The 26,778-nt window shown below is 39.6% G+C and overlaps 1 protein-coding gene across 10 annotated transcripts in view; it reads right to left on the bottom strand.

The window, feature by feature from the left end:
• Dock10 (dedicator of cytokinesis 10) overlaps positions 1-26,778 on the bottom strand; it is a 230,297-nt gene that overhangs the window by 36,909 nt on the left and 166,610 nt on the right. For 9 of the 10 annotated variants that reach the window (XM_051190560.1, XM_051190559.1, XM_051190557.1 and 6 more), the window contains exons 25-38: positions 25,841-25,910; positions 22,562-22,675; positions 20,472-20,543; positions 13,937-14,083; positions 10,498-10,581; positions 9,588-9,684; positions 7,670-7,714; positions 4,930-5,105; positions 4,693-4,809; positions 2,943-3,054; positions 1,861-1,982; positions 1,650-1,764; positions 1,494-1,560; positions 1,224-1,271 (exon numbers count right to left, since the gene is read on the bottom strand). In XM_051190560.1, coding sequence (XP_051046517.1) covers positions 1,224-1,271; positions 1,494-1,560; positions 1,650-1,764; positions 1,861-1,982; positions 2,943-3,054; positions 4,693-4,809; positions 4,930-5,105; positions 7,670-7,714; positions 9,588-9,684; positions 10,498-10,581; positions 13,937-14,083; positions 20,472-20,543; positions 22,562-22,675; positions 25,841-25,910 — 1,386 coding nt within the window. The remainder of the gene's footprint in view (positions 1-1,223; positions 1,272-1,493; positions 1,561-1,649; positions 1,765-1,860; positions 1,983-2,942; positions 3,055-4,692; positions 4,810-4,929; positions 5,106-7,669; positions 7,715-9,587; positions 9,685-10,497; positions 10,582-13,936; positions 14,084-20,471; positions 20,544-22,561; positions 22,676-25,840; positions 25,911-26,778) is intronic. The other variant, XM_051190558.1, reaches the window with a different exon arrangement.

A 26,778-nucleotide genomic window follows, 5' to 3' on the forward strand; every position in this document is an offset into this window, starting at 1 on the left:
AGGAACACACATTTAAATCATAGCTCTCCGTGTTTATAATTTACATGTGAAAACAGGATGACAAGAGACTAGCAATTACCGGACAAGGCGACATTTCCCATTCTCTGAATTAATGAGAAGAAAGGAGATGGGAGATTTCTCAGCTGGCTCAGTGCTTGCTATGAAAGAAAGCATGGGGCTCTGCTTTCTGAATTTCAGCACCTGTGTAATGCTCGGGAAGCATGGAGGCCCATCTGTAATCAAAGTCTCAAGATGCAGAGACCGGGGATCCATAGGCCAGATAGCTAGTTACAGTAACCATATTGGTAAACACTGGCTTCAAGTGAAGGGACCTTGATTCAGTATTTTTTGGTGGAGAGTGATTGAAGAAGACAGTGATGTCAACCCCTGGTTGCATCCAAACACATGAAAACACATACAGCCCAACACCACATGCACAAGCAAAATAGAAATAAAATGAACATCTTAATTTCTTCTGGGAAGAGGAAATTAGAGGCTTTGAATGTTCCTGTCTTTGTGACAGATGATATTAGCATGAAGTAACTTTAGACTAATTTTGTTTTTAGCTTACTGGAAGCATGTTCTCAAATAGATGTGTTTCACATGTATAAATCTATATCATGTATGTATGTATATATGTATGTATGATGTATGTGTCTATTTATCTATGTATCTATCATATCCATCTGTGTATCTACCTATGTATCTATGTATCCATCCATCTATCTTTCCATCATATCCATTTATCTATGTCTCTATATATCTATCATCACATCTATCTATCTATCTATCTATCTTCTATCATCTATCTAATCTATATAATGAAATCTCTCTCTCTCTCTGTGTGTGTGTGTGTGTGTGTGTGTGTGTGAGAGAGAGAGAGAGAGAGAGAGAGAGAGAGAGAGAGAGTGTGTGCATGCGTGCACTTATGCCTGGTGTTCTTTTGGAGGTCAGAGGACAACTTCAGTTGTTAGTTCTCCCCTTCCATCTTGTTTGAGACAGAGTTTCTGGTTTACCTCAGTGTATGCTAGACCATCTGGCCTGTACCTTTCAGCAAGAAGAAAATTCTCATAGGAGCTCTGTGATTATAGACCCATGCTCTGTTTCTGCTTATGTGAGTTCTGGGGATCAAAGTTCAGGTCCTTATTCTTGCATGGCAAGTACTTCACTCATTGAGCCATATTTAAAGACTGTATTAGTCTATTGGAATTTAAAACAATTACCTTATTATATTGCGCTTTCCCAGGTATCTAAAATTTTGAAGACAAACACTAGAAAAGGGAAAAAAGTCACAGTCTAGTTATTTACATTCTTTAACTTATACACAGCAATTTATCTAAATATATGGAAAGAAAAATAGTACATTTTTGTTACATACTCCATATAGTATTGTTGATATTTATTTGTCATAGGGTTTCTTTGAATGAAGAGTGGTATAGGGAGCTATTTTGAAAGTTCCAGAAAATAAGTTATTGGATCAAGCATAAACTTACTCCAAGATGCTGAAGAAGTCTGACACCTCTGGACTGGGAGCTCTCTGCCAGTAGGCAATCAGAGTCTCTAGAAAGAAACAACATGGTGTGAGGCTCTTAGAAACGAGGCTTTCTTTCTTTTTCTCCTATAGATTGACTTGAAGTCATCCTGCTTACCAACTGAAATGGTCTTCATAATATGAAGAAAGCACATAAGAAGACTCCTGGTTTCTGCTTGATCCAATTTGTCAAATCGCAGAGTTGATCCAATCAAAGATAAGGGCCTTGGGATCTAGGAATCAAAAGACCAGTAAACATGAGTGAGGCTAAGAGCATCCTTGTTCCCAATGATGGTACCAGATAGGTGTGGTGGGGCAAGAAGCTGCACCTTTTCACAGTTGTCTGTCTTCTCACTGCTCTTTTCCGTGGTGCTTGGGTTGGAGTCGAGGCTCGCTAAGGATGCCCTGGAATCTGCATGGTTCACTGTAGAAATAGCTATTGATGAAAATGCTGTAAACACAAGCCACAGCACACATATGGTGATGAGATGTATGAGCACAAACAAGAACTAAAATGATGAAACAGAGTTGCTCATTGTTGAGGTGGATACAGCATTGTGAAATAGAATCTGGGATTGACGTGGAAGCCATACAACATTTAAAAACATTACAATAGTGGCCATGATGGATTTAGAAAAATTTAAACTGCTTTAACTGGATATAGAGTTTCTTTTGATATCTTAAAAAGTAGACAAAGAGAACTCTTACTTTAACAGAAGATGATTCAGGGGAAGGAGTATTTAACTTAAGAGTTTATGAGAAATAAAAATGACATTTCCAAAATAGTTCTTAATATACCCTTTGAAGCTGCAGAGCTATTATATTTTAAGAGGCTGTGCATAACAAAAAGCTAAAGACTGTTTGCAGAATGAAGTAATTTGTTAACATCTGAGCAGACAGCACTTTAAGCCAAATAGAAGTGGAAGTCACTGGATGACATTCAAAGAAATATGGGTCTCAGTGAGAAGGCCTGGGCAGCCTAAGGGACCTCTGACAGTGCAACCAGGGTGTATCCCTGGTGCACAAAAGGACTTTGGGAGCACATTCCCCATGGAGGGATACTCTCTTAGCCTAGAGGCAGGAGGGAGGGCCTAGTCCCTACTCCAAATGACTTGACAGATTTTGTTGATCCCTCCTGGAAGGCATCACCTTCCCTGTGGAGTGGGGGTGTGGAATGGGATGGGAGTGTGGTGGGGGCGCATGGGAGGGAGGGAGAGAAAGAGAGGGAGAGGGAGCTGGGATCGATATGTAAAATGAGGGAAAAAAAGAAATATGTCAAAGACTCTAGTTATATAGTGTGGTGTACTTTGCCAGGTATATTATGCATATGAATTATGGATAGAAAGCACCATGATATATAATGTAAACATCGATGAGTGTTGAACATGAGTTCTCAGCAGGCCTCGAGTACCTGCTATGGAATTTAAGACATCTTTGGAAAATGATGTGTCCACAGAAGTTGCGTGTTTCATGGACGTCTGGGTTTGGAACCCTCCATTAGTGCTTAGGTCATCTCTAGATCCCTGCATTCAAAGTGGAGAAGAAGAGACGAATGAGAATTAGGGTGTTTCAGAATGGTAGATCCACACTCCTTTCACATCCCTCTCAATTAGATACTCAGTTTGACATTGTATATTCTAGCAAAGATATTCCACTGAAGTTGGCAGTGAAAATGAATATTGTCAAAAGCATAGTCTTGCTCACAATTTGCTTTTCTTACACAGTTTTAAAGTGTTTATTCTTTTACAACTTCCTCCCTTGCGCTAAGTCCTTCTCACACTTTTATGTCTTTTGTTTTGCTTGTGTTTCTGCTTTGGGATTCACTGGGTTTGACAGGCTACTGGAGTAGACATGGGCTAGCCGCTAGAGCTCAACAATGACTACGTCATTGAAGACAGAGAACGCCTTTTCTCCAGCAGCCCTCCACTGTCATTAGCTCCCCATGGTGGGTGAGGTCCCATGCTCCCCCTCTCCATCTATGACTGAATATTTATGCAGTCTTACGAAGGCTCTGCACAGGCAACCACAGCTGTTGTGAGTTCCTGAGTGTAAAAGCCATGTCATATGACAGCATTTCACAGCCTTCCTCCCTAACATTTGGCTCTTACATTCTTCCCCCTCTTCTCAGAATTTTTAAAGTGATGTATCAGAGATAATTACTGAATAGTAACTGGAATAATTACTGGTATAGTCATGTATTAAGTTATAGATGTAATTATCAACATATGTATATTACTATCACTAGGAGCTAGATTTGAAAACTCTACGTTCCAAGTATTGTGGTAAATGTTTTCTGTTGCACAAATTGATGTTAAGGATGTTGTGTTTGGCACTTGATCCCCATTTTCATGTTTGTTACACAGTCATTTGAAAACAGAGGCCTAGAGAGCTTGGATAACTTTCTGAAGGGTGTAAACATGTTTCATGATGCTGATGAGATTTGATCAAAGTTTCTCAAACAAAAACATTTCTAAAGGCACAACCCCAACTTTTAGTAGGTCCTATCTTGGATTGTTATTTACTTGGGCCACCCTACTTTTGTGAGACAAGGTCTCTCATTGAACTTAAATGAGCTTAAATGCTTGGCTAGAGTGCCAGGCTAAGGAGTCCTAGGGAATTTCCCATCTCTACCTTCTCAGTGCTGAGATTATTGATCCATGCCACAGCGTTCAGCCTTTTACGCAGGGGATCAAAGTCAGGTACTCTTGCTTGCATGTAAGCATTTTACCAAATGAACCATCTCTGAGCCCTTTAAAGAGACTGCTATGCTCTGACCATGCTGGCTGAGTAGAGAATGTACAATGAGCTACATTGGGGCTTTGATTAGGTAAGACACTTAGCTAATGTGGGAAAGAGATGGTGGGAAGTAAGAGATGGATGATGTGCATTGAAGATCAGGCTATGAAGACATTATACAATGTCTGCAGAAACAATGAAGACTTGTGTAGTGATGCAGAGGATAAATAAAGGGAATGAAAACAGGTCTGAAGAGAGGAGTGGGGTAGATAGGCACTTCAAACAGCCATTAGGGATAAATGGTACTGGTGGGAATACTTGTTGGATTGTGTGGTTTAACCCCTAGCTTGCTTGCTTATAGGGCATAAATACAAATAAGAGGATTTCCTTAAAAGACAGAAATTTGGAGAGATGTGCAAACATACCTGATTGGATGTATTCACTGTGAAAGGGTACAGGTCCTTCAGGTAGATTCTTGGCATATTGTCCAGCAGCATGCCATACAAAGGCATGTATAGACTTGCTATCTGTGCCTGCTTCCTCTAGGTGAGGGCAGACAAGAAAAATGACTCACATGAAAATCAATAGACTCAGGGGTTTTATATTCATTTAATGCAGCAAGCCATTAAACGGTGTTTGGGGGAGAAAGAAAGGCCACTTACGGGTTCTCTGTATCGATCATCGAAAGAATGCTTAGCCATTAGATTTTTTAGGACAGCTAAAGCTAAGTGCCTGATATCTTGGTCCTCCTGCAGGGCAAAGCCGACTTCCCGGAGCAGAATCCCGATTAAGAAATGTTTGCGGCAAAATTCATTTGTGACCGAGTATTCAGGCATATCTTTGGGAGGGGGAGACAATGTTATTGAAAACAGAATAACCACTTTACAATTAGAAAAGGCAACTTGGACTGTTACTAAAAACCCTGCCCCCAAGCAGGAGGGAGTCCCCAGCACAGCCTTGCTACAGAGATGTGGCCTGTTGTGGCCTTGGGAGTATCTAGTCATACGGGAAAATGTTTGCTTACACGAACACAGGCTCAAATACTAACAGCATGTCAATAGCTACAGCCTATCAAATGGCCAGCTCACATCACTGCCGGGGCTAAAATAAAAACATGCTTTGTGTTGTAGGAACTGAGAGAGAGTCTAGGGAAGGAGGGCTACACTGAGCTAGACCTGTGGGAGTATATGCAGGTGGCTACACTGAGCTAGACCTGTGGGAGTATATGGAGGTGCTGAAGATAGGCGAGGGTGTTGGGAGAAGGGTAATCTTCACTTTCAATGGCACAGAGTTCTGAAATACAGACAGGTATGTGAGAACAGACACGTGTGAGGGGTTAGGAAATACAATGGTTTAAAGAGGAGGCATGGGGATTGAGGCTTGAGATATCGGAGGTAGACGGTAGAGAAACCCAAGTGTAAATTCTGTATCTAGCACTTAAGTCTGCCCGTAACCCAGTTCCAGGGGATCCAATGCTCTCTTTTAGGCTCTGCAGACACCAGACATCCAGGCGGCACACACACACACACACACACACACACACACACACACACACACACACACAGGCAAACATTCTTAGCACTTAAAAATATCTATCTTAAAAATGATAAAACATAAATAACCTATACAAGTTGATGGCAAAATAGGCAAAACAATATCCCAAATCTAAACAATCAGTCTCAAAAGGTGGTACAGAATTTGAGCAAGCAGTTTTCTAAGGAGGACATTAAGGTTCCCTGCAAGAGGGTGAAAAAAGCATTTAGTGCCATTGATAACCAGGAAAGCATAAATCACAGTCACCATGAGCTGCTAGCTCACTCCTGTCACAGTATCGCAGGATAATGACTGATAGGGACAGAGTGGAGAAGCGGGAACCCAATACACTGTCCAATTGGGCTTGGACATTGGTACAGCCAATATGGAAAACAGAAAGGGGATTCTTCAGCTAAGGGACCACTGGTTTATTTAGTAACACAGCTTGAGGACATATACCCAAAGGAACTGAAATCAGAACACTTTTTTTTTTTTTTAAGCTATACATAAAATTTCTTCAAGTGAATGAGGCAGCATGTAATGTTTATATATGTATACACACAGTGTTGCATAATGTTTAAATCAGCTAAACATATCTATCTCCTAAATATTTTTTATTCTTCTATCACGAGAACATTTAATTTCCTTTCTTCTTGCTGTTTTGAAATGCATAGAATATTATCGTTACTCACAGTTCCTCTACTGTGTGATAGCAACCAGAACTTCTAGCTTCTACTGAACTGGAACTTGCTCTGTTTTGATCAGCCTTTTTCCTTACCTGCCCTACGTACTTCTGGAGCCTCTCAGAACCACTACTGTTTTTAGAATCACAAATAAGTGCCATCAAATGTCACTGCTCCTTATTTCTGGCTTGCTTAGCTCAGCAGAATGAGATCAAGTTCTATCCATTATGCCACAAATGACAAGGTCTCATTTTCAGTGGGCAAACAGGAATCCACCTTACAAGACACATGTTGTTTATTAGCAGTTAGAGCCCTAGGCTCCTCCCATTTCCTGCCTCCCATGAATACTGCTTCAGTGACCATGGAAGTTCTGCCTTCTCAAGAACATGGCAATTATACCTTTGCTTATTTACCTAGCGGTGGGATTGCTGGATCATATAGTAGCTCTGTATTTATTTACCTGTCTTGTATTTACCTCAAAACTGTTTCCACTTATGGCTTTACTAATTTACAACCCCCACCAAAAGTGTACAAGGGTTCTATTTTCTCCACACATCTTTTTTAGCATCTGGCATTTTAGACTTTTTTGATAAAATCAGTATCTTAAAGAAAACATCTGCCACCCCGTATTTGCTGTGATTCTATCAGAGATATGAAAGCAGGGAGGGGAATGTTTTGCTTTTTGCAAATAGTGGAGGAGACTGTGGGATGTGAAAACGAAAATACAGATACTGAGGGATCTCATCTGTGGATGCTAAAAAGTCGAGTTCATGAGGGGATGGGGGGATGAGAGAAAGGAGGCATTTTCCTTCCAGGGTAGGAATTCTCAGTGACAGGATGATGCATTATTAGACCAAGTGTGAAGCACGGAAATGTAATTAGTCATAATACGTTGTCCAAGTCATACAGACCAAGTTGTAAGGCACACATATACATATCTGGGGACTTCGTTTATGGTACATATGAGGAAGATTCCAGATGACTTGGAAAATTAAAACTTTGTAATAATTGGAGAATAAAATATAAAAGAATTAAAGGCAAGGTATCAATTCTGTGTGACAAAAGAAAAGTTCTGGTGTTGGATGTGTTTGGATATGTTGGTTATAAGTTAATACATAGGAGTTTGTAGAGTCTTCGATTATCAACATGAAAATATGACTAGGAAATATGAAATATGATTATTTACCTGAGGCATGTAACTCTTGAATGGATTCTGAAGGGGTCAGAGGATCTAGATTTAATATGAACAGAGAATAACTTCAGACACATCCATACTCAGATACATGTAAAATCCATTAACTTGTTTAACTTACAGTGGACATTGAAAACATTGAAAATTTGTTGCTAATATATCACCATTTTTCAAGAAAAGTTAGGTTGTACGTCCCTTCCCCAAATAATTTTATGAACAAGATTATTTTAATTCATAGCCTTGTATTTGAGAGTCAGGTTTTTGTACCAAAAATATGTTCACTATGGAAAATACAACAGATTATCAGGACTTTCTCTGTTTTGTTGACTGAGAATGAATAATTGGAATTTAAATGACCAAACAAAGGTTTGCTCCCCTCCTGAGTATCTTAGCCAACTTGCCTTGACAAGAATAATTTGGCATTAACTTAAAAAAATTCATCTCCTCTTCTTCCTTTTCCTCCTCTTTCTCTCCCCCAACTCTTATTATTTATTTGTCTTTCTTGAGTGCTGGGGATCAAACCTCAGACTTTACACATTCTAGGCAAGGACTGGCTCTACTATTGAGCTAAATTTAAAGGAACATCCCAAACAGACAAAACAAACAAACAAAAAACAACAAAAACCCCAAAGCCCAAAAATGTTATTGTCTGACCTACAATTTCTACTTGTTTTTCTACTATGGAATGCACACAATATACTAGAAAAAGGATGGTATAATGTTTAAAGATTATATTTAAAATTAGAATAGCAACATATTTCTCAGCCTGTGGCTGTAACTTTTCTTCTGTAGTGTCAGTGAAAGCTGCCATTGGTATGAGGAGGCTCTTTGCCTTCTTATTTTATGATTTCTGGATCATTAACACTGCAGTACCAAAAGTAACAGCTCCTGACTCAACTTCAGTATTCCCTTTGTGTTTTGATGCTCAATTCATTTCTGATGTTTACATTCTCTTGTTATTTTTACCTCTATAGGAACATACACATGCACATATAAAGGTTTTAAATTTATAAAATAAATTAAGCATCTTAGGTGCAGAATTTAAATATAATAATGTATATCAAATTCAGTAAATGTTCTCCATTCTTATATCTTTGCCCAGTCTCTTTCTCTCTCTGGCCTAGGAGTGTCAAAAGCTGTTTCCCTCCCTCCCATCTCCCCTTCCTCTCACTTTCTCTCCCTACTCCTTTCTTCCTTCCTTTCCCCTCCCTCCCTTCTTCTTTTCTTTCTTTCCTCCTGTCCAACTTTTTTTCTTTGCACAACTCCTACTAACACAATTATGCATGTTAATTAGTAATATCCACTGAAATTATACTCACATCCTTTTTCTCCCTGTCTTTAGACATCAAAAATCACAGAAACCTGTCTTTTGGAGCTAGTTAACATGTAAGTCCCTCCTGCCTATAGACCAGGTAACTTCCTGGATTCTGGGAGTTGTAGTTCTTGAAAATGATAACAAAACCTCATGGGAAAATATGGTGGCTTATGGGTTTTGTACATATAAGCCCTGACAAGATGTTTCTCAGGGCCACTCAGCTGGAAAGTTTTCAGGAGTGGTCCTGACCAAATCCCATCTTGGTCAGTATATAATATTTCAATTAAAAAGAATTTGCTTTAATCTGATCGAAAGATGGAAGAACTGGTTTTTATCCAGTGGATTTTCATTTTAACAGTCACAATTCTTTGGTTTATAATAGCAAGGTTTAAAGTTCTATTGGCTTCCTCGTTTATGAAATGGGGGGGGAGAGAAACACAGAGTTGTAGTTAATGGACCACATGGGGCAACTTCTTTTGCATCTTCATCAGATTTAGAAGGCTTTCATACCCAAGTTATGGTTAAGGAAACTGGAGAACAGAGGCAGAGCAAATTACCAGCCATGTAAGGAGTTAGGAAGACACCGGGACTTGTTACCTGGAATGTTCGCTGATCTTATGGGTAGGCACAGAGGAATGAAGTGCTCATGTTGACAGACTTCTTGAAGAAAATCAAACTTATATTGGCATAAAGTCTAGAAGAAGACAAACAGAATGATTCTTGTTTGCATATCAAGAATGTTCATAAAAACAGGCAAAAGAGGCATGTGCTTCAGTCTGACCCTTACATAGTAGAAACAGCTAATTTTGTATGACTACCAAGTAGTTCTTAGGTTTAAAGGCGTCTGCTCCATCAGAAGTGCTTCTTGTAGTCACACTCCTGATCTTTGTACACTGGTCAAGGCCACCTAAGGAAAGGAGACTAACTATAATCCACATTCAGATTCTATGAGAGAAAACCCCGTCATGCTTTTAGCTTATTTCATAATGGGTTTATTGTGTATTTAGTCCTGTTGCAATGTGTGAATTGAGTTCTTCCAAACATCCAACTCCAATCACAGATAAAAGAGGGTATGTACAAAAGCACATACATACAAAGAACCTAACGCACATACAAAGTACAATGAATGTAATATGTATGTACCTATAAAGTACAAAAATGTACTTTGAAACCCAGTACAATGACATCCAGAGGATTGTTAGGGAATACTTTGAAAATATAACCCTGGGACATCTTCTAAAATAAACAAGTAAGTTAATAATCATACATTATTTAATAAAGTTAAATCAAGAGAATATAAATAACCTAAACATCCATAACAATCAAAGAGACTAAAATATTCATAGGAAGCCTGCCAACAAAGGAAAGTCCCAAACTAGATAGTACAGATCTTGTTTTATAAGACTCACTAGGCCAGTGTGTCGGGTAGATACACACATAGATCACCTTAGTTAGTTATCATGCTGGACTTGGCGAATGATTGCTTCCATCCCTGGTCGGTCCTTACCTTGAACTCACCAGAGGAGAACATGCTGATGTAATTGTTCACCATCTTAAACACAAATCCCCGATCCATAAATGTAAAGCAGCGCTAAGAAGATAAAATTCCAACATCAAATCTCTTTACTGGAGGGATTTTTAGAAAAGATGATTATATAATGAATCATAGTATTATTTAACTAAGTGTGCCATGTATTTTTAAAAAAAATCTATAAGGAATGTCAGAACACCCATCTGCACATAGCAACTAAAATGCCACAGATAATTTAAATGCATGAAAATTCCAAATCTGTACCTATTGGCTCTTTAAACTTGCTTGGAGTCTTGCAGTGAGCCATTTTAGACTTCCTCTTTCATATAGAAAGCTGTCTGCTTTTTAATTACTTGTTTACATTTTATTATTGTTTTTAGTAAAAAGTGCCAGTAGTCTCTTCATTCTTATTGGCTTCCTTCAACAGGAACCTATTCTCTGTTTCATCCAGAGAAGCATACATTTAAAGAAGAGAGAAAATCCTGCCAATTCTATCAGGGAGATGTTTGTGTCTTGCTTAGTGTGTTGTCAGATTCTCCTACTCTAGCTCGGAAGGTCTTGGATCAAATTTATAATGGACACATTGATGATTATGGAATATATCCTTCATTCAGTATTTGGCAAAGATCCTGTTTCTGTCAGTTCCCTTTTCAATCTGGACCCTGGCCTTTTAGCTTGGTACTAGGAACTGGCTTATGATGACCAGTAAGAATGATTGTGTGTGTGTGTGGGGGAGCTTTCATTTATTCCCCAAGTACAGGTTATCTAACCTAATAGATAGTGTTTAGCCACTCCTTTTTATTGTTTAGAATATTTTAAAGCACATTAAGATCTGAGGTCCATCTCATCATATATTAGGCATTCTCAAAAGCTAGTCAAAACAAAACAAAGATCAGTGAGATAAGAGGCAACAAGACATGGACATTGAAGAGGAAAAGCAGCATTTGCCCTGACATTCCGGCACAAAAGAAGAACACCTGAGTGTCAGGAAGAGTTGCTACCCATTTTGTTAGGAAAAGAAAAAGAAGAAAAAGAAAAGGAAAAAACAAAACAAAAACCAACCAAACAAACAAAAAACCCAGAAGAGCTATAGGTTGCTGTGGTGTGGATCCATGTGAGACTCATCTGCTTTAAGGAGAGAAGAATAAAAACACACAAGATGTTGGCACAACAGTGTAACATGGTGCTTTTCATGACATAGGTTGAGGGAGGGTACCTGGGAACCTAGGAGACATTTATATCCTCACAATGTTTCTGCAGAGTTTATTCTCCTGCTGATTGGCACTATAAACATCTCATCATTAAATCCCACCGACTTATAGTATTTATGGCTGAGAATGGGAATGCCCCACCCCACCTCAAGCTCATGTTTTGAGCAATCAGTCCCCAGGTTAGGTTGTTATCTTGAAGGTTGTGGAGCCTTACCTTTAGAACCTAAGCCTTGCCTAGAGGGAGTATGTTGCTAGGAGTGGGGCTCTGAAAGTTCTACCCCTGGCATTCCTTTTCTGTTTCCTTGTGTTAGCCCTGTGAACAAGTTGTCACACAGTCCTGACACCAGAGAACAGTATCCACTTTGCCTTCCCTAGGAAGAGGGATGGTGACACTCTGAATCCTTAAGTTTCTTCTGTCAAGTATTTTGTGATAGACAGGAGGAAAGTAAGGCCTGCTCTGATTCAGTATTTGACTATTGATGAGGAATTAAGACAATCAAAAGTGGGAAACAGAGGCTTCTTGAGGGATGGCCATTCACAGATTGCTGAGAGCACAGGAGATTTATAACAACACCAAGAGGGCAGTGCCGGGGTGGGAAAGGTCAGGGCTCATCAGTTCCTGGAGTTGAAGCCAAATCATGACTTCAATTTTGCATTTTCCAAATCTGGTTTTATTTCCTTTCCCCTTTCTCTACTACTTCTAACAGTCATCCCAAAAGCATTTGCTATTTTATGTTTCAACAAATGCCATGAAATTAGAAGTATGTGTGCACGATGGAAATTTAGGTACAAAACATATTCTTCCCATTCACAAACTTCTCGTGTGTGTGTGTGTGTGTGTGTGCTTATAATCTGTGCGATCTCCTGTTGTTGTTATTATTTTCAATCTGTGTTTTTTCACTATTTTTCACTATTACCATTTACTGTTTCCATTGCCTCCACGTGGTTTATTCATAGACAGCAATAATCTTTGTATAACTACCCTACAAAATAAAAACTTGTCTTTCTGAACAACTACCAAGCATCTAAGCCAAGAGGAGTATATGTGGGGTCTTTTGCCTTTCTTAGAAAATTGCTTAGTTATCTTTTCTTTCAGTTTAGGGAAGAATATTGTAGATGTTTCCTTAAATGTATTTTGCTTACAAGCTGGACTATACATTTCTTCACCAAATTTTCTATTAAGCCAATCGCTTCCAGTTTGTAATCAGCATAACAAAACAGTTTAGTCTCATGGTGGCAGAAACTGTGAATCATTTTCTCTCTCCTTTACTGTCTTCCTTTTTAATGCAAAGCATCCTTTTTTTTTCCTACTTGAAAAGAAAAATAAGTATTAAGTGAGGGGCACAGTGGAGTATAGGGACAGTGCGAGTAGAGATGGGAACTGGGGCAGGATTCAAGAAGACAGTAGTTTAATGGTGTTGAGGAGACAGGAGGCCAGGAGAAAGGTTTAGTAGAATAAAGTATGAATTATGATGCTTCTTGAAAACCTGTAAGTTTTGCAACCCAAGTAAAAAGTGTAAGAGGAGATGATAAAGCACATGTGGTATGAAAGGACATGGGAGGAATTCTGGGGACTAATGGTTTAAGTGGGGATGGAGACAGAGGAGTGAAGGGAAAGGGAGGTAATAGGTGGGTTGATTGCAACTAAGGAGGGCTGAAAAAAAAAAAAAACAACCTTAAGAATCCCTACTAGCTTGTGAGCCAACTGAAAATATAATTAAAAATTGCTTCATACTCAAATTGATCACTTTTTCTATGAATAGCTCATGACATTTTTCCCTCCCCATTGGGCAAATGAAAGCCAGAGGTCACACAAAAACAGTGCCATATTCTTGAAGTGGCTACACGGTGTTGCTATCTCAGTGGCTGATCTAAAATGTCACAGCACAGACAGAGACCCTCAAGAGAATGACATCACAATGTAACTCCTTTCAACATCTTCTCTTGCTGTTTAAGATTATTTAGAAGCAACATGATGACAACACTTGCATGCACATTTTTATCTAACCTTCATTTTTCTTTAATGAGCCTCCGGATGGGAATGAATATTAAAACATATTTCAAGACAAGAAATGTAGAAATAGAAGTGTTCATCTTACCATGGGAGACATCGTCATAAATACAGAGTAAGTTAATGACATTTAGGGCACCTTCAGCCCCCGTTAAGGGGACTTGAACAGAGTGGTGCTGTCATATAGCTGTACCTTAAGGAATCTGGCGACACTGTGGTTAGCCCTCTTGGTTTCTTCAAGGGCATCCTTGTATTTCCAAATCACATGGTCACACAGGCCCATCACCAGATTGTCTAGTTCACTTTGGTAAGACTCGGGGAATCTTTGAGCTCTGGGAAGCTGAGGAAAGAAAGAACGTCTTATTCATAATGTGGCATGTGACTAACCAGACTGAAACAAGCAAACGGAAAGGCTTACCTTATTTTATAGAACAGCAAATCAAATGAGCTCTTTGGAAAACTTGATAGTGGTAATAAAACTTAAAAGCCTTTTATGTTGCAAGGTCATAATTCTACCGTTTTTATTAAATGCTCTTTTCTGGCAAATTTACACCTTCTCATTAAAAACTGTTAATCTCAGATACTCAGGCAACATGTGCAAAACCAAATGTGAATAATTTTATGCTCTCATATATTAATTCCATCCTTTTGCCCCCTAAGACATAACTATTAAACTTTGAACAGAATACATTAATTTTAAAATGAATATTATTCAAAAAATAGATTTTAGTCAGATAACTTCCATTTGTATTAATTTATAATGAGTTTTAAAATACAGGAAACCTCTCAGAAAAAAAATCAAACAAACAAAAACGCTGTGTTTAGCCTTAAAAGAGATATCTATAGCAAGGCCCTCTCCCAGTCCAAGGGAACATAAAAAAGGGCTGAAAGATTTTAAACTATGGAAGATTGGGAAGAGTGTCATGAAATGCTGCCATCCAGATATGCCATTGTTTATAGAAACCTGTACAAGACCCTATATCAATCATGGGGAGAGAAAGTACCCACGAGGCACAATCTAGCCCCTTAAAGAGCCAGTGACTGTTAGTGGATGCTGAGGAGGGTATGTAATTTTATTCAATGTTGTAGCTTATTGGGCACTAGATAAGGAAAAAAAGGGTTCAGAACGAAAGAAAGGGGACCAAGAGAGGGTAATGGGTGAGGGGTGAACATGGTTACAACATATCATGTATATGTATGAAGTTGTCAAGATGTAAGGAAATATGATGATAATGAATATCCAGGGGATGGCTCAGTTGGTAAATTGGCTTCTTTGGAAGTGGGAGGAGATTTAAAGCCTGGGCGTGGTGCTTTGTTTCTTCCCCTTTATCACAGGGCATTATTGGAGCTCACTGACCAGAGAACGTAGCCAATCACTGAGCTCCAGGTTCAGAGAGAGACAGTCTCAAGAAAACAAGTTGGAGAGTGATTGATGTCAACCTTTGGCCTCCACATGAACTCACACATATGTGTTCCTGTACACAATGCACTCACACACTAACACATGTACATTGTACACAGACAAAAATAAAAATGTAAAAAATTATAATGAATAAGCAAGTCACTAGGTGAGAATAGTTACTGGTCTGAAACAGTTTCAAACATGAGTTATACTCAGTCATAACTATGGTTCCAGAATTTACCACAGATAAGAAATATCAAGATCCAAATAAATGAAAACAACAACAACAACAACAATGAATCTTGAGATTCACAGGCAAATGGATGGAACTTGAAGCAACCATCCTGAATGAGGTAGCCCAGTCACCAAAAGAGGAACATGGTATTTACTCACTCATATATTTTAGACATAGAGCAAAGGATCACCAGCCTATAACTCATACCGCCAGAGAAACTAGGATATAAGGAGGATTCTAAGAGATTCATATAAGGTCCCTAACAGAAGGGGAAAGGGACACGATCTCCTAAGCATATGGGGAGTGGGGGGGGGGCAGTGAGTGGAGAGGGAACTAGGAGAAGAGAAGGGGAGGAGAGGAAAGCACACGGGACTAGGAAGATTGAGCCAGGGGAGGAAAACATGAGAAAAAGAAAGAGAGAGAGAGAGAGAGAGAGAGAGAGAGAGAGAGAGAGAGAGAGAGAGAGAGGAGAGGAGAGAGAGAGATTAAAATGGGGAGAGCCATTATAAGTTTGAAGAGAAAACTGAATCTACAGAAATGTTCACAGACCTACAAGACTGACCCCAACTGACAATTTGAGCAACAGTGGAAAGGCTACCATAAATGCCCTTCCCTGATAATGACATTGATGACTAACTTATCCACCATCATAGAGCCCTCATCTAGTAGCTGATGGAAACAGAAGCAGACACCCACAACTAAACACTGAGCCGAACTGGAATCCAGACGCAGAGAGGGAGGACAAGACCAGGCTACAGAAACACATAGAGACAGCTGACCTGAACAAGGAGGAGTTAATGGGCCCCCAGAATGATGGCTGGGAATCCAGCATGGGGCTGACTCAGACCCCCTGAACATGGGTCTCAGCTAGAAGGCCTGGGCAATCTAAGGAACCTTGGACAGTGGAACAAGGATGTATCCCTGGTACACAAAAAGACTTTGGGGGCACATCCCTCATGGAGGGATACTCCCTTAACCTAGAGGCAGGAGGGAAGGCTTAGTCCCTACTCCAAATGACTTGACAGATTTAGATGACCCCTCCTGGAAGGCATCACCCTACATGTGGAGTGGGGGGGGTGGATGGGAGAGGAGGGTGGTCAGGGGTCATGGGATGGTGGGAGAGAGGGAAAGAAAGAGGGAGGGAGGAAGGGAAGGAGAGGGGACTGGGATCAATATATAAAATAAAATAAAAAAAATCTACAAAAAAAATCAAGATCCTTAAGACACTAGACATAGAAAAGCTTGGATATAAGGGTATATAACATATTTAATACAATTTTATGTTGTTTGGATGCCAGTATAAAAGGGAAAGTTTGAAACAGCTAAGTTGTTTCTCTGGGTTTATATGGGTCTTTTCAGTAAGGTGATTAAGACCCATTCATCTCTACAAGTTGGCTTCAGTGATTGTTGTCATTACAATTAAAGTTAGAGTAAATCATGTAATTTTAAGCTGCAAGCACCCATGCTTTCATACTATATGAATACAAAATATGAGGGTTGTTATTACAGGGGTTGTTTTAAATGGAGATTTAATAATGGAACATTGGAGCTGAGCTTTGCTTTGCTTTCCATAAGGCCACTTGTGTTTTGAAAACCTCATCAGTATTCTTTGTATGCATTTAAAATTTATTGTTGAAATCATCCATATTGATTAAAATAAAAACACCCAACCTAATAGATCACATATATTATTTCCATTCTTCTTCATATATCTTAGGCAATAAGGGTAAATCATTTACCATTACAAAGGAGCAGTCATTTATTTATTGTGTTTGTGTCTGTGGTGATTGTTGTGTGTAGACAGGTATGTATTCATATGTGTCTGTATAGAGAGGGCTGGAGGGCAGAGTGTAATCTCATGTCTTCTTTAGGGGCCATACTCCTTGTTTTGTGGGACATAATCTCTCATTGGGACCTGATGCTTGCTATTCACTATGCCCATTGGCTAATGAGCTCCAGAGAACCCCATGTCTCCACTTTCCTGCACTGGAATTACAAATGTATGCCACCACACCTAGCTTTATGTATGGGTGCTGGGATTCAAACTTGTGCCCTTGGGTTTGCAGAAAGCATTTTACTATCTGGGCCAACCCCTGGCTCCATAAGCACTTGTTAAACAAGTGAAATTTATTCCTCTTTGGGTATTGTTCATTTCTGAGACTCATATCGTATACCAGAGCTTATATTTTCTCCTCGGAGACATGTACAAATGCCATAGATTTTGATATTCCCTTAGGTCTTCTGTTGAAATTTTCTGTGTGTTCTACTCCTACCCTTCACACAAAGCCATGTGGTATGGTAAATGTACAAGGGACATTTTCAACCATTCCTGGGGTGAATATCAGAAAAGCTTGGGGTGAAAGAAATCTGAGACAGGAAATGAGGTTCCCAAACTGGAGAGAGAGGAGGACCTGGGCTCTGAAACAGCCAAGGTCATGAGGGGTGGACCCAGGTATGGGGCGTTTGGGAACTTCGCTGGAAATGAGTAATGGAGAGGAGAAGGCTAGCCAGCCCTGGTACTGCTGGTACTGGAGATAAGTGTGAGAAGACCTTTAGCAGATCCCAGGAATATGAATGCACCCTAAATCAGAAGACCATGGGGCGGACAGGGGTGCTCTGTCCCATGTCATCTCTCTCAGAAGGCCAAACGGCACATTGTTCCCAACTCCCTCAGATTCCCCACAGTCTAGAAATTCATGACTAAAATTCCTTCAGAGTAGAAGGCCACTTACTTCATAATTAAAAGAGAGAAGAGAAAAAAATAAAATTTGTAGATACCCTCGCAGAAGTTTACTCTGAATGACAATACCTTTTCCTGTGGAGCGTAGTTAAGAAAAATGGAAGGTGCTGGTTCCCTGTATGAATTAGAGTGTGAGGTCTCTGCTGAAGTAGATAGCATAAAGGCAAACTGCTGGGCACAGTGGGGCTGTGTTCTTAGTCTGTCCAGTGATCTATCTGTGTGAAAAGCTACGTATTGATTACACCCGTGGCAGAATTTAGTCCCATCCATTCTCTTAGGGTGGAAATAAACAGCCCCTAACTAGATGTCAAGTGTCATGTTTACTACCCAGCTTTTGAGTGGTAGAGCAGGGATCTTGGCAGCGAGAGAATTTCTGATGCCAGCAGGGTAGGATATAGAGATACAAATTATTTTTCTCTTTAGGTTAGATTTTCCTCTTCCTTTGGGGCAGGGGATTCTTAGCTCTAAAAGAAGGATAACAGGTGTGCCCAAAATCCACATGCAGGGTTTGGGGTGAAGGCATTTTCTGCTGCAGAGATGGATGAACAGCCAAGGCACTTCTGTTCTACCAAAGTCAAGAGGATGGTTACAAAGTGCCAGGACCTGGAAGCGAGGGCAAATGCTTCTGGTTGGTGACTAGAACAAGCACCTCTGTGTGTTTCCCTAAACTTTTACTGTCTATAGAGAGACTCCTATCTCCTCTAAGAGTTAGCTCTTCTCATTAGAGAAGACACCATAACACCCTGGCTTTGTAAGGAAATAGGAAAAGTCTGGGTAAATTGACCCAGCTCTTCCCTGGTAAAAAAGACCCTGACCTGATGGCTCCCTTGGCCTAATCAAATAGTATTAGAACTTATCACAATTGGCTATGCAAACTAAGCAACATCTACAAGAACATCATGAAAGTCATTTAATAATCTACACTGAGGTTGTTGGATGGAAGGGACAGAATATAAAAGGGCATGTATTAGAATTCATAGCTAAGAAGTTTTTTTTTTTTGAGCATGTAGAATTAAATGATAGGTTACTCACTATAAGGCATTAATGGCTTTTCAGATCTAAGAAATGGATTTAAGTCACCTGAAGTCAGATTTGTAAATGTCATAGCTACTGCAGCAGAGTGTAAAGGCTAGAGTAAAGATGTAAAAGAAGATGTAAGTGAGGGAATTGCTATTGCCTGAGATCATCGTGCCCATTAGAACATGAAGTTGCATAGGAAAGCATAGTCAACACTCCAATGAGCTCATTGTTTGGAGCTCTGACACTGCCTATCCCCCACCAGGAAGGCAAGTCAGGACAATGTTACATAGATCTGCTGTGTTCACCACTCAAAATTCTGTTCTGACTCTATTCCTGGTAATGGTGGTGGTGGGTGGGGGTGAATGCTAGCGCTCCCCTCTTGGCTGTAATCCAAATGGAGGCTGAGAGAGGTGTGTGAGAGCTCGAGGCCTTCCCGTGGGTGCTCAAGTGTGGGTTTTCATCCCCTGACTGTGATTGTGAGTAACCAAAGACACATGCAGCAACACTGGTTGCAGAGAAGTGAGGTTGCCAGAGATTCAGCCCACTGGGGAAGGAGGGCTGAGTAACACTGTCTGGTGGGTCACCAAGACCTTCCCAGCTATGAGCTAGGGCGAGATGACCTGGAATGGATTGTAGAGGAAGGGGTGAAGGGCTCAGCTAGGCTTCTGAGACTTGCTGCTGTGATAGGAGCTGGGGTTGATTCCATCAACCCCTCCTCTTCTGAGAGAGACCTGTGGGGGCTGTGGAGGAGCAGATACATGTGTGTGTGTAATGTGCCATAATAACTGTAGCAGCAGAAGTCCAGACATTTCTTTAACTAATGGAAACCATGTAAAAAGCTGCCATATCCCCAGACCAAATCAATCATTCATGGGAAAACACATTATCCCAGGCTGCTACCATTCAGTGATGGAGCTGGTTGAGGCTTGCCAGCAAGACCTGTGCAGTGTGCAATTCCTCCAATGAGCATTCTCTGCTTTCAGATGATGCACTGGTCAGGCTGAAAGCGTCTTCAGTGCCAGGCAAATTTTAACCAGCCCTTCTCCCTTCTCCATCTTCTCTCATAGGTAATAAACCTGCCTACCTCCTTTTCCCCCCACTTGTCCTTTATAAATACTTCTCCCCAATAGATCTTTGCATTTGTAATTTTGTCTTGGCATTTGCTTCTGAATGGGCCTTTATTAACAAAATGATCATTTCTTGTACTTAAAAAGCAATTAACATAAATTGCTAAGGTTTTACACAGCCAATAAAAGTGAAACTAATGAGAACATGTTCATTAGTGTAAATTGTTGGATGATATTACATTGCTATATTACCTATGATCTTACCTGAATTTTATTTGTATCTGTCAAGTGCTGTGCCATTGATTTTAGAATAATTGCAAAGAAGAACCAAGAATGCTATAAGGGAAAAAAGACAAAAATTTATTAATCTATGTAAAAATAGTGATAATTATGATCTTTACAATACAATGTTGTATTGTACAATACAATACAATACATTTTTTTTTTAAAAAAATCTTAAAGCAAGTAAGGTAAATGGACCAGGGCAGTGATACTTCCTCTGTTACCTTACATTGACCTTTATCAAAGTTATAATTGTCATAGCTCACATCATATATTTCAGTTTCTTAATAGTATCAAAAAATTGAAGCTAAAAGTGGACCGTTTACTTGAGATGACTTTTTGAGTATTTGTTCATGAACAATTTATTCATGAGATACTCTGTTCATTTCACTTAAGTTAAAAAAACTAAAATAAAGATTTTGTGGCAGGCTCATTATCAGGTTCTTAACTTTGTGTTAATTTTCTATGTGTTAATCATTTTCCCGTTGATACGTACACGTTGAAGGTGTATTTCTGTTTTTCTACTATTGAACTCCCTATAAAAATTGCTATTCTCAACCTATTCTCCCGAGACGCCTTTTTAATCCACCAAAGGTTTAGAGCCTCATTGTGGAGAGTCATTAGCATGGGGTTACAACACATCACACATCACATACTCAGTCATCATGAAGCTCTCTGCTGCACTGCCAGAGGGTGTTTGAATCGCATCTCCTTTGTGGCTGGTACAGTGCTGTGGTAAACTTTGTGGGGCATCACCTTAAGGGGATGCTGAAAGGAAGGAGAAGCTAATGTCCATTCTAAAGAAGCAGGGGTCACTTCACTGGAGAAATGAAAGTGTCTGCTTGATAGTGAAAATGAAGCCTACACTATTAGGGATATTTAAGGAATACAAGGCATACTCAACCACCTCCAATCCTTTCCTGCCCCAAACTGCACCTTTAGTCATTATATCAAATTTCTGCCATTTGTTTCCATATCTAACAGTCTCTCTCCACTGTCATGGTGGTCTATAGGCATGGCAGACTGCTCATGACTTCTCTGACTTCATCTAACCCCTCCCCTCCTTGTCCAGAGTCAGAGCTATGCTACATCCTTACTGAATTGGTAAGGTCTTTCTTGCGCCTGCAAGGCTCTACTCTAAAGTCCCCATGGCCAGCTCCCTTATGTCCTTCTCAGTGTCCCCTTCTCTTTCAGATCACCTGCCTACCCTAGTAGAGGTGCAAGTCTCCCTTTTTGTCCTCAGAATTCTTAGTCCTTTTGACTTCTCTGTGCTTTCTTGTCTCATTCAATTTCCATCAACTTATAATTTATGTTTACATTATATCAATAGCTCATTTCCCCCAGTAAGTTCCCAAAGGCATAGGACTTTAGTTACTGCCCTCATGCATCCCAAGTGCCTAGGAGTCTGTCTGCTATAAGGTAGGTGCCTAAAATATATGTTGAATAAATACAATGAATATACTAAGAAGACTGCTTAAGAAAACAGACTACTTGGTCTGTCAGAATTAGATTTTTGTGAACTTATGCTGATGGTTTATGATGTAATATTGCCTTTCTAGACATTTGCAGTCAGTTGGATCCAATCAGATGGATTTGTCAAGTCACATAGACAAAAAGCTTGCATCACAAGTCAGGGTTCCAACATTACTTCATAGGTTTTTCATGGTTTCTTCTTCATGTCCCTGCACACGTTAGAACCCGAGACTAAAACTGGCTGTCACTCACATATCTTCCCTTGCCAACATGCTCATTAATACGCCATTACAATCCTTTCCTGTGTTTTTTTTTTCCTACTGTAACTAGCCACCCCAGCTTTGTGCTATACTTACTGTTTGTGACTATTTCAGGTAATTTTTAATAGTAATTCATTCTGCCTTTAGATCAAATCATGGGTGTAACCTGCCCCTCCATTTCTTTTACTTGATAACTTGATATAATTCAGTTTTGATATGAAACTTACACCAGCAATTAGAAGGGAAATGACTTGTGGAAGTCAGTGAGTCCATCACCTTCTAGTGATAGAGTTCTGTGTCCACTGCTAGCAACGTATGCACTATAATGAAGAGGATTACCTTTAGGACATGCTTGACTATCGTTGAGTCATTTGACTTCAAAAGATCACTCAAATTTTTAGTCAGTTCCTCGTGTATTGTTCTTTCTTTGTAGGACCTGGTCTTGAACACAAACTAAAGAAAACCCAGAAAGGTGAACAAAGTTAATTACTCTTAAAGGGCTGCAAAGATTATCCCACACAACTCATGATCAACTCATGATCAACTGCTTGTGTCAGCTTTAGTCATGAAGTCATTGGAACCTAATACTAAGAGCAGGACACACTTGCTCCAATTGGGGTCTTGGCAGAAGAAGGGCCTTGCTCACCTAAACTCTCCTTGGCACTCTTTCTGTAGAAATCAAGAGAAAGGGCCACAGAGCCATTGAGCAGGTTCAAGGAATCATGGAGGGCTTGGACCCACCTACTTAGGATACATTCCCCTTCTCTTTCCTTCCACTGGCAACAGGTGGCATGGTAGCAATTCTTCATCCTGAAAGGGTAGAGCACCCACTCAAATAGCCAAGTGGGGAAGCAGGTGCCTTCCAGATGCAAGGAGGTGAGCCCCTACTACAAGCCCAGGTTTTACCATCCTGTGCTGGACACAGCTATCGAGGAGAGGTTGATAAACATCAGCCATCAGTAAGACAGCGGATCCTGCTTACGTTCCTTTTTTCCAAGGATTATCTTGGTTATAACCTTCTTAATTCTTAATATATTTTAACAACATCAATATACACACATGAATACACATTTTAAAAGCATCCAATGCTTTCTATTGAATTATAGTAGTTTATTTATGAGATGGGATTGCCTCAAGAAAGAATAATGCCTTCATGACATTCACAATTAAGTAGAGACTCCAATTAGAGGGAAGGCAGGCAAGAGACATTTACTTTCTTAGGACTCTGTAGCACATTAGCACCATGGTAGGCCCTGAGGTTTGACACTCATCTCAAAGGGGAGACAAAAAGCTAATGGACTCATAATTTCCCCTAAGTATTGAGCTTCCTATGAAGACAAACTCACCAGCAATTGTCAAACCCTATGCCATTATTTAGCCTGAAGGAGATTTCATTTCAACTAGCACTGGACTATTCTAACATTACAAAGTTGATTCTTAGATGTGTCAGTGCTATGAAGCCCCATGAAGCACAACATTTAATTAGATTAACTTAGACACACATCTTTGAAAAAGACATGGTATATGTGTGCAGTTCCAATACTGTAGATGAAGTGAGTTAGCAGCACTTGGTACCACTGAACTTGAAATGGTGTTTCATTTACTTGTGGATAAGTATCAATTACAATGACTATAACATCACCCAAGGATATACAAGCATGTGTTATAATCAGCCCATTCATTTTTGACAGTGGGTGGGACTTAATAGATACCTATATGTTAAAGGTTTCCCTTCCGTCTATGGGAAAAACAATTTCAAACTCTGAGGTCAAGGTCAGGCTGTAAGCATATGCCTAGCACAGTCTGCTCACAGAGCCACACAGTTGGATCCTCATTTGGTCCGTCTCCTCTTGTGTATCAGAGGAGACAGTTGTGGTTTCCCGAGGCTCATTTTTCAGGGCAATGCATTGCTTGGGTTCCAGTTTTTCACTTAGTTTAGGGATTATTTTTCTCAGAATGACCCACAAGTTAGTCTTACTTGCTAGGAAGTATTTGTTTATTTCAAAATAAATTCTAAAATAGCTTTAGGAATTGTCAGTCTGAAATCCCATGTAAGTAAATCTCTGGATCTGAGCACACTGGGACATTCTTGTCAAGACATTTCAAGTTTTCTAGGTGAGAATGAAGCCCATATCAATATGTATTTCCAAGGGCACTATGGAGGATGAGTCTGAGCAGCCCAGATTCTCACAGCACCAGATTCTGGCCTTGGTGTTGAACAGAAGTAGCTACAACTGTTGAAGTTTTTAAATATATATTTTAAACAACTCCTTTTGAGTGAGGAAGCTGATACCTCAGTTGAAATGGAAATGTCTGAGTGAAGTACAATGATTCAAGGAATTATTTTATTCTATGTGGTCTCTTTGTAGCTTGAAATAGAAAGTTAGAGTAAGTATTGAGAAGATAAACTTGTTCTAGATAATTACATTAGCAAACACACTCATCAATCTACTAGCAAAGTAAGCTGATGCCCATCTCTTAAGCACAGAGCAAATTACAAGGCATTTGTAAGTGTAAGTAGCTTTTGGTGATTGAAGTCAGAGTCCTAGCAAGTAAAATTATATTCTAAGGAAGTTTCTGTGAAATGACTATTTGTAATATACAGGATATTTTAAGGAGGGCAACACACTCATGCTTTGGTATTGGGGAAGACATCCAACATTTCCAACAGAAAATGCCATCTTTGCAGGTGGAATCTCAGAGTGGTTCACTCCAGAATGAGACTTTTAGCTCCTTCCTTTCATGGCTACATTTCAATGACAACAATCATTGTTTAAAAAAGAAGTTTCTATCACAAAAGACCCCAATTCTTCTCTGGTTGCATTTCTAAACACCAGGAATGTACAAGTACATGTTTACCCCCATACGACTTGAATCTATTTCCTTCAGAAATCACCATCCCCAAAGATCCAGTCTGTGTATACAAGGTGGGAATGTAAGTTTCGTATGTTTTATAAAGTAATTTAGTATGCTTGTATTTGTTTTCAATGAAAGGATGTTTGGAGCAGAGCTATGGGAATGCAAACATCACCACAAGTTCATTGGCATCAATTCACAGCCAACTGGAAATGAGAATACAACATCTCCAAGTGGACACTTGACAAGGGACACTGAAGAAGCAGTGCACACAGATGAGATGGGCAAATGGTTCATGCCAGAAGATAAAGGACTCAACATACCATAAGCAGGTACAAATATACAGTAACTTGGAAAATGAAATAATGCCTGAGAAAACAACAAAAAGAGCTAAGAAAACATTCCAGAAGAAGCACAGAGCATTCAACAAACCCGCAGAAGTCTTCCTTAGCATAGAAATTTCATATATTTCTAATGTCAACTTCAAAGGAGCAACATTTTTAGCTTTCTCTTCTGTCCTCTTCTTTCTACTGTTCCCACATCAATATTCATTTACACACACATACAACACTTTTACATTTAAACAATACAGCTAGCCCATTGATGCAAAGAAATGGAATTCTGCTAAGATGAACTCGTGTTCTGACCATGGTGGGCACCATCGAATTTCAGGGTGAGAACCTCCCTTTTAGTGCTGACAGGAAACGAGACAAGTCACACAGCATAGGATGTATGAACAGAGCCCTAGTGGTGACTCCCTACCTTAATGTATGACTGGACAGAATGGTCTAGCTGCTCCTCATGACACTTGGCTACAATGTCAGCCAGAACCCTGGAAAAGCAAGGATGTTCAGTGACCTGGCTGAAGACATAAAGATACTATTTTCATGAATTACTGAATACATGAATGACCAACCAGTTTTACACTCTTCTCTTGCCTTCCTCATTCCTCAGTAGAGCCAGTAGAGGGCACTTAATAGAACTCTATCACCTGGGAGCCATTTCCAAACAGGAGCATTCCAAGAACCGACTAAAGTATAAGTAAGGGTGTAATATCACACTGGAGACATTTTCTCTGATACAAATGTACTACTTGTGGTCTCTGCACTTGCTGATGCTGTCTTCCTGGAAAAAGGATCATTTTAAGTACCTAATTAGGCTCTTATTAATGGCCATGTTCCATTGTAAAGGGCTCACCTTCCAACATGTGACCAGAAGAGCTATTTTTGGAAAAAGTGATTAGGTTAAGCCATCTATTTCCCTCATTAGCTGGGCTAGGGTTTCATGTAGCTCTGGTCTGTTGATACTTTTTCATATTAACATGGCCAGTAGCTGCATGGTTGGAGAGCTTTGGGAGATCTCAGAAATTCTAACAGACCCGTAAACGCCAATATTTAAAAATCTTGTCAATATCAACATATACAGCAAGCTGAAAGGGACACTAATTGATGGCACAATTTGGGATTTTAAATCTGAGTCCAGAACTGGCTGTTTGTGGAATTGATACTGATAGTGTAATTTCTCAGAATTTTAGGGTGTTATGTTAAAAGCCTTTGTTGTAGAAAAGATAAATAATATACCTCTGAACAAGGAAGATACAGTCAATATTGCAATACTAGCTGCAATTTTTTATAACATTAGAATTATTTTAGAAACAAACAACAAATATATGATTACATTATTAATTCAAAATAATATAA

The sequence above is a fragment of the Phodopus roborovskii genome, unplaced genomic scaffold (genome assembly GCF_943737965.1).
Source record: "Phodopus roborovskii unplaced genomic scaffold, PHOROB, whole genome shotgun sequence".
Lineage (NCBI taxonomy): Eukaryota > Metazoa > Chordata > Mammalia > Rodentia > Cricetidae > Phodopus > Phodopus roborovskii.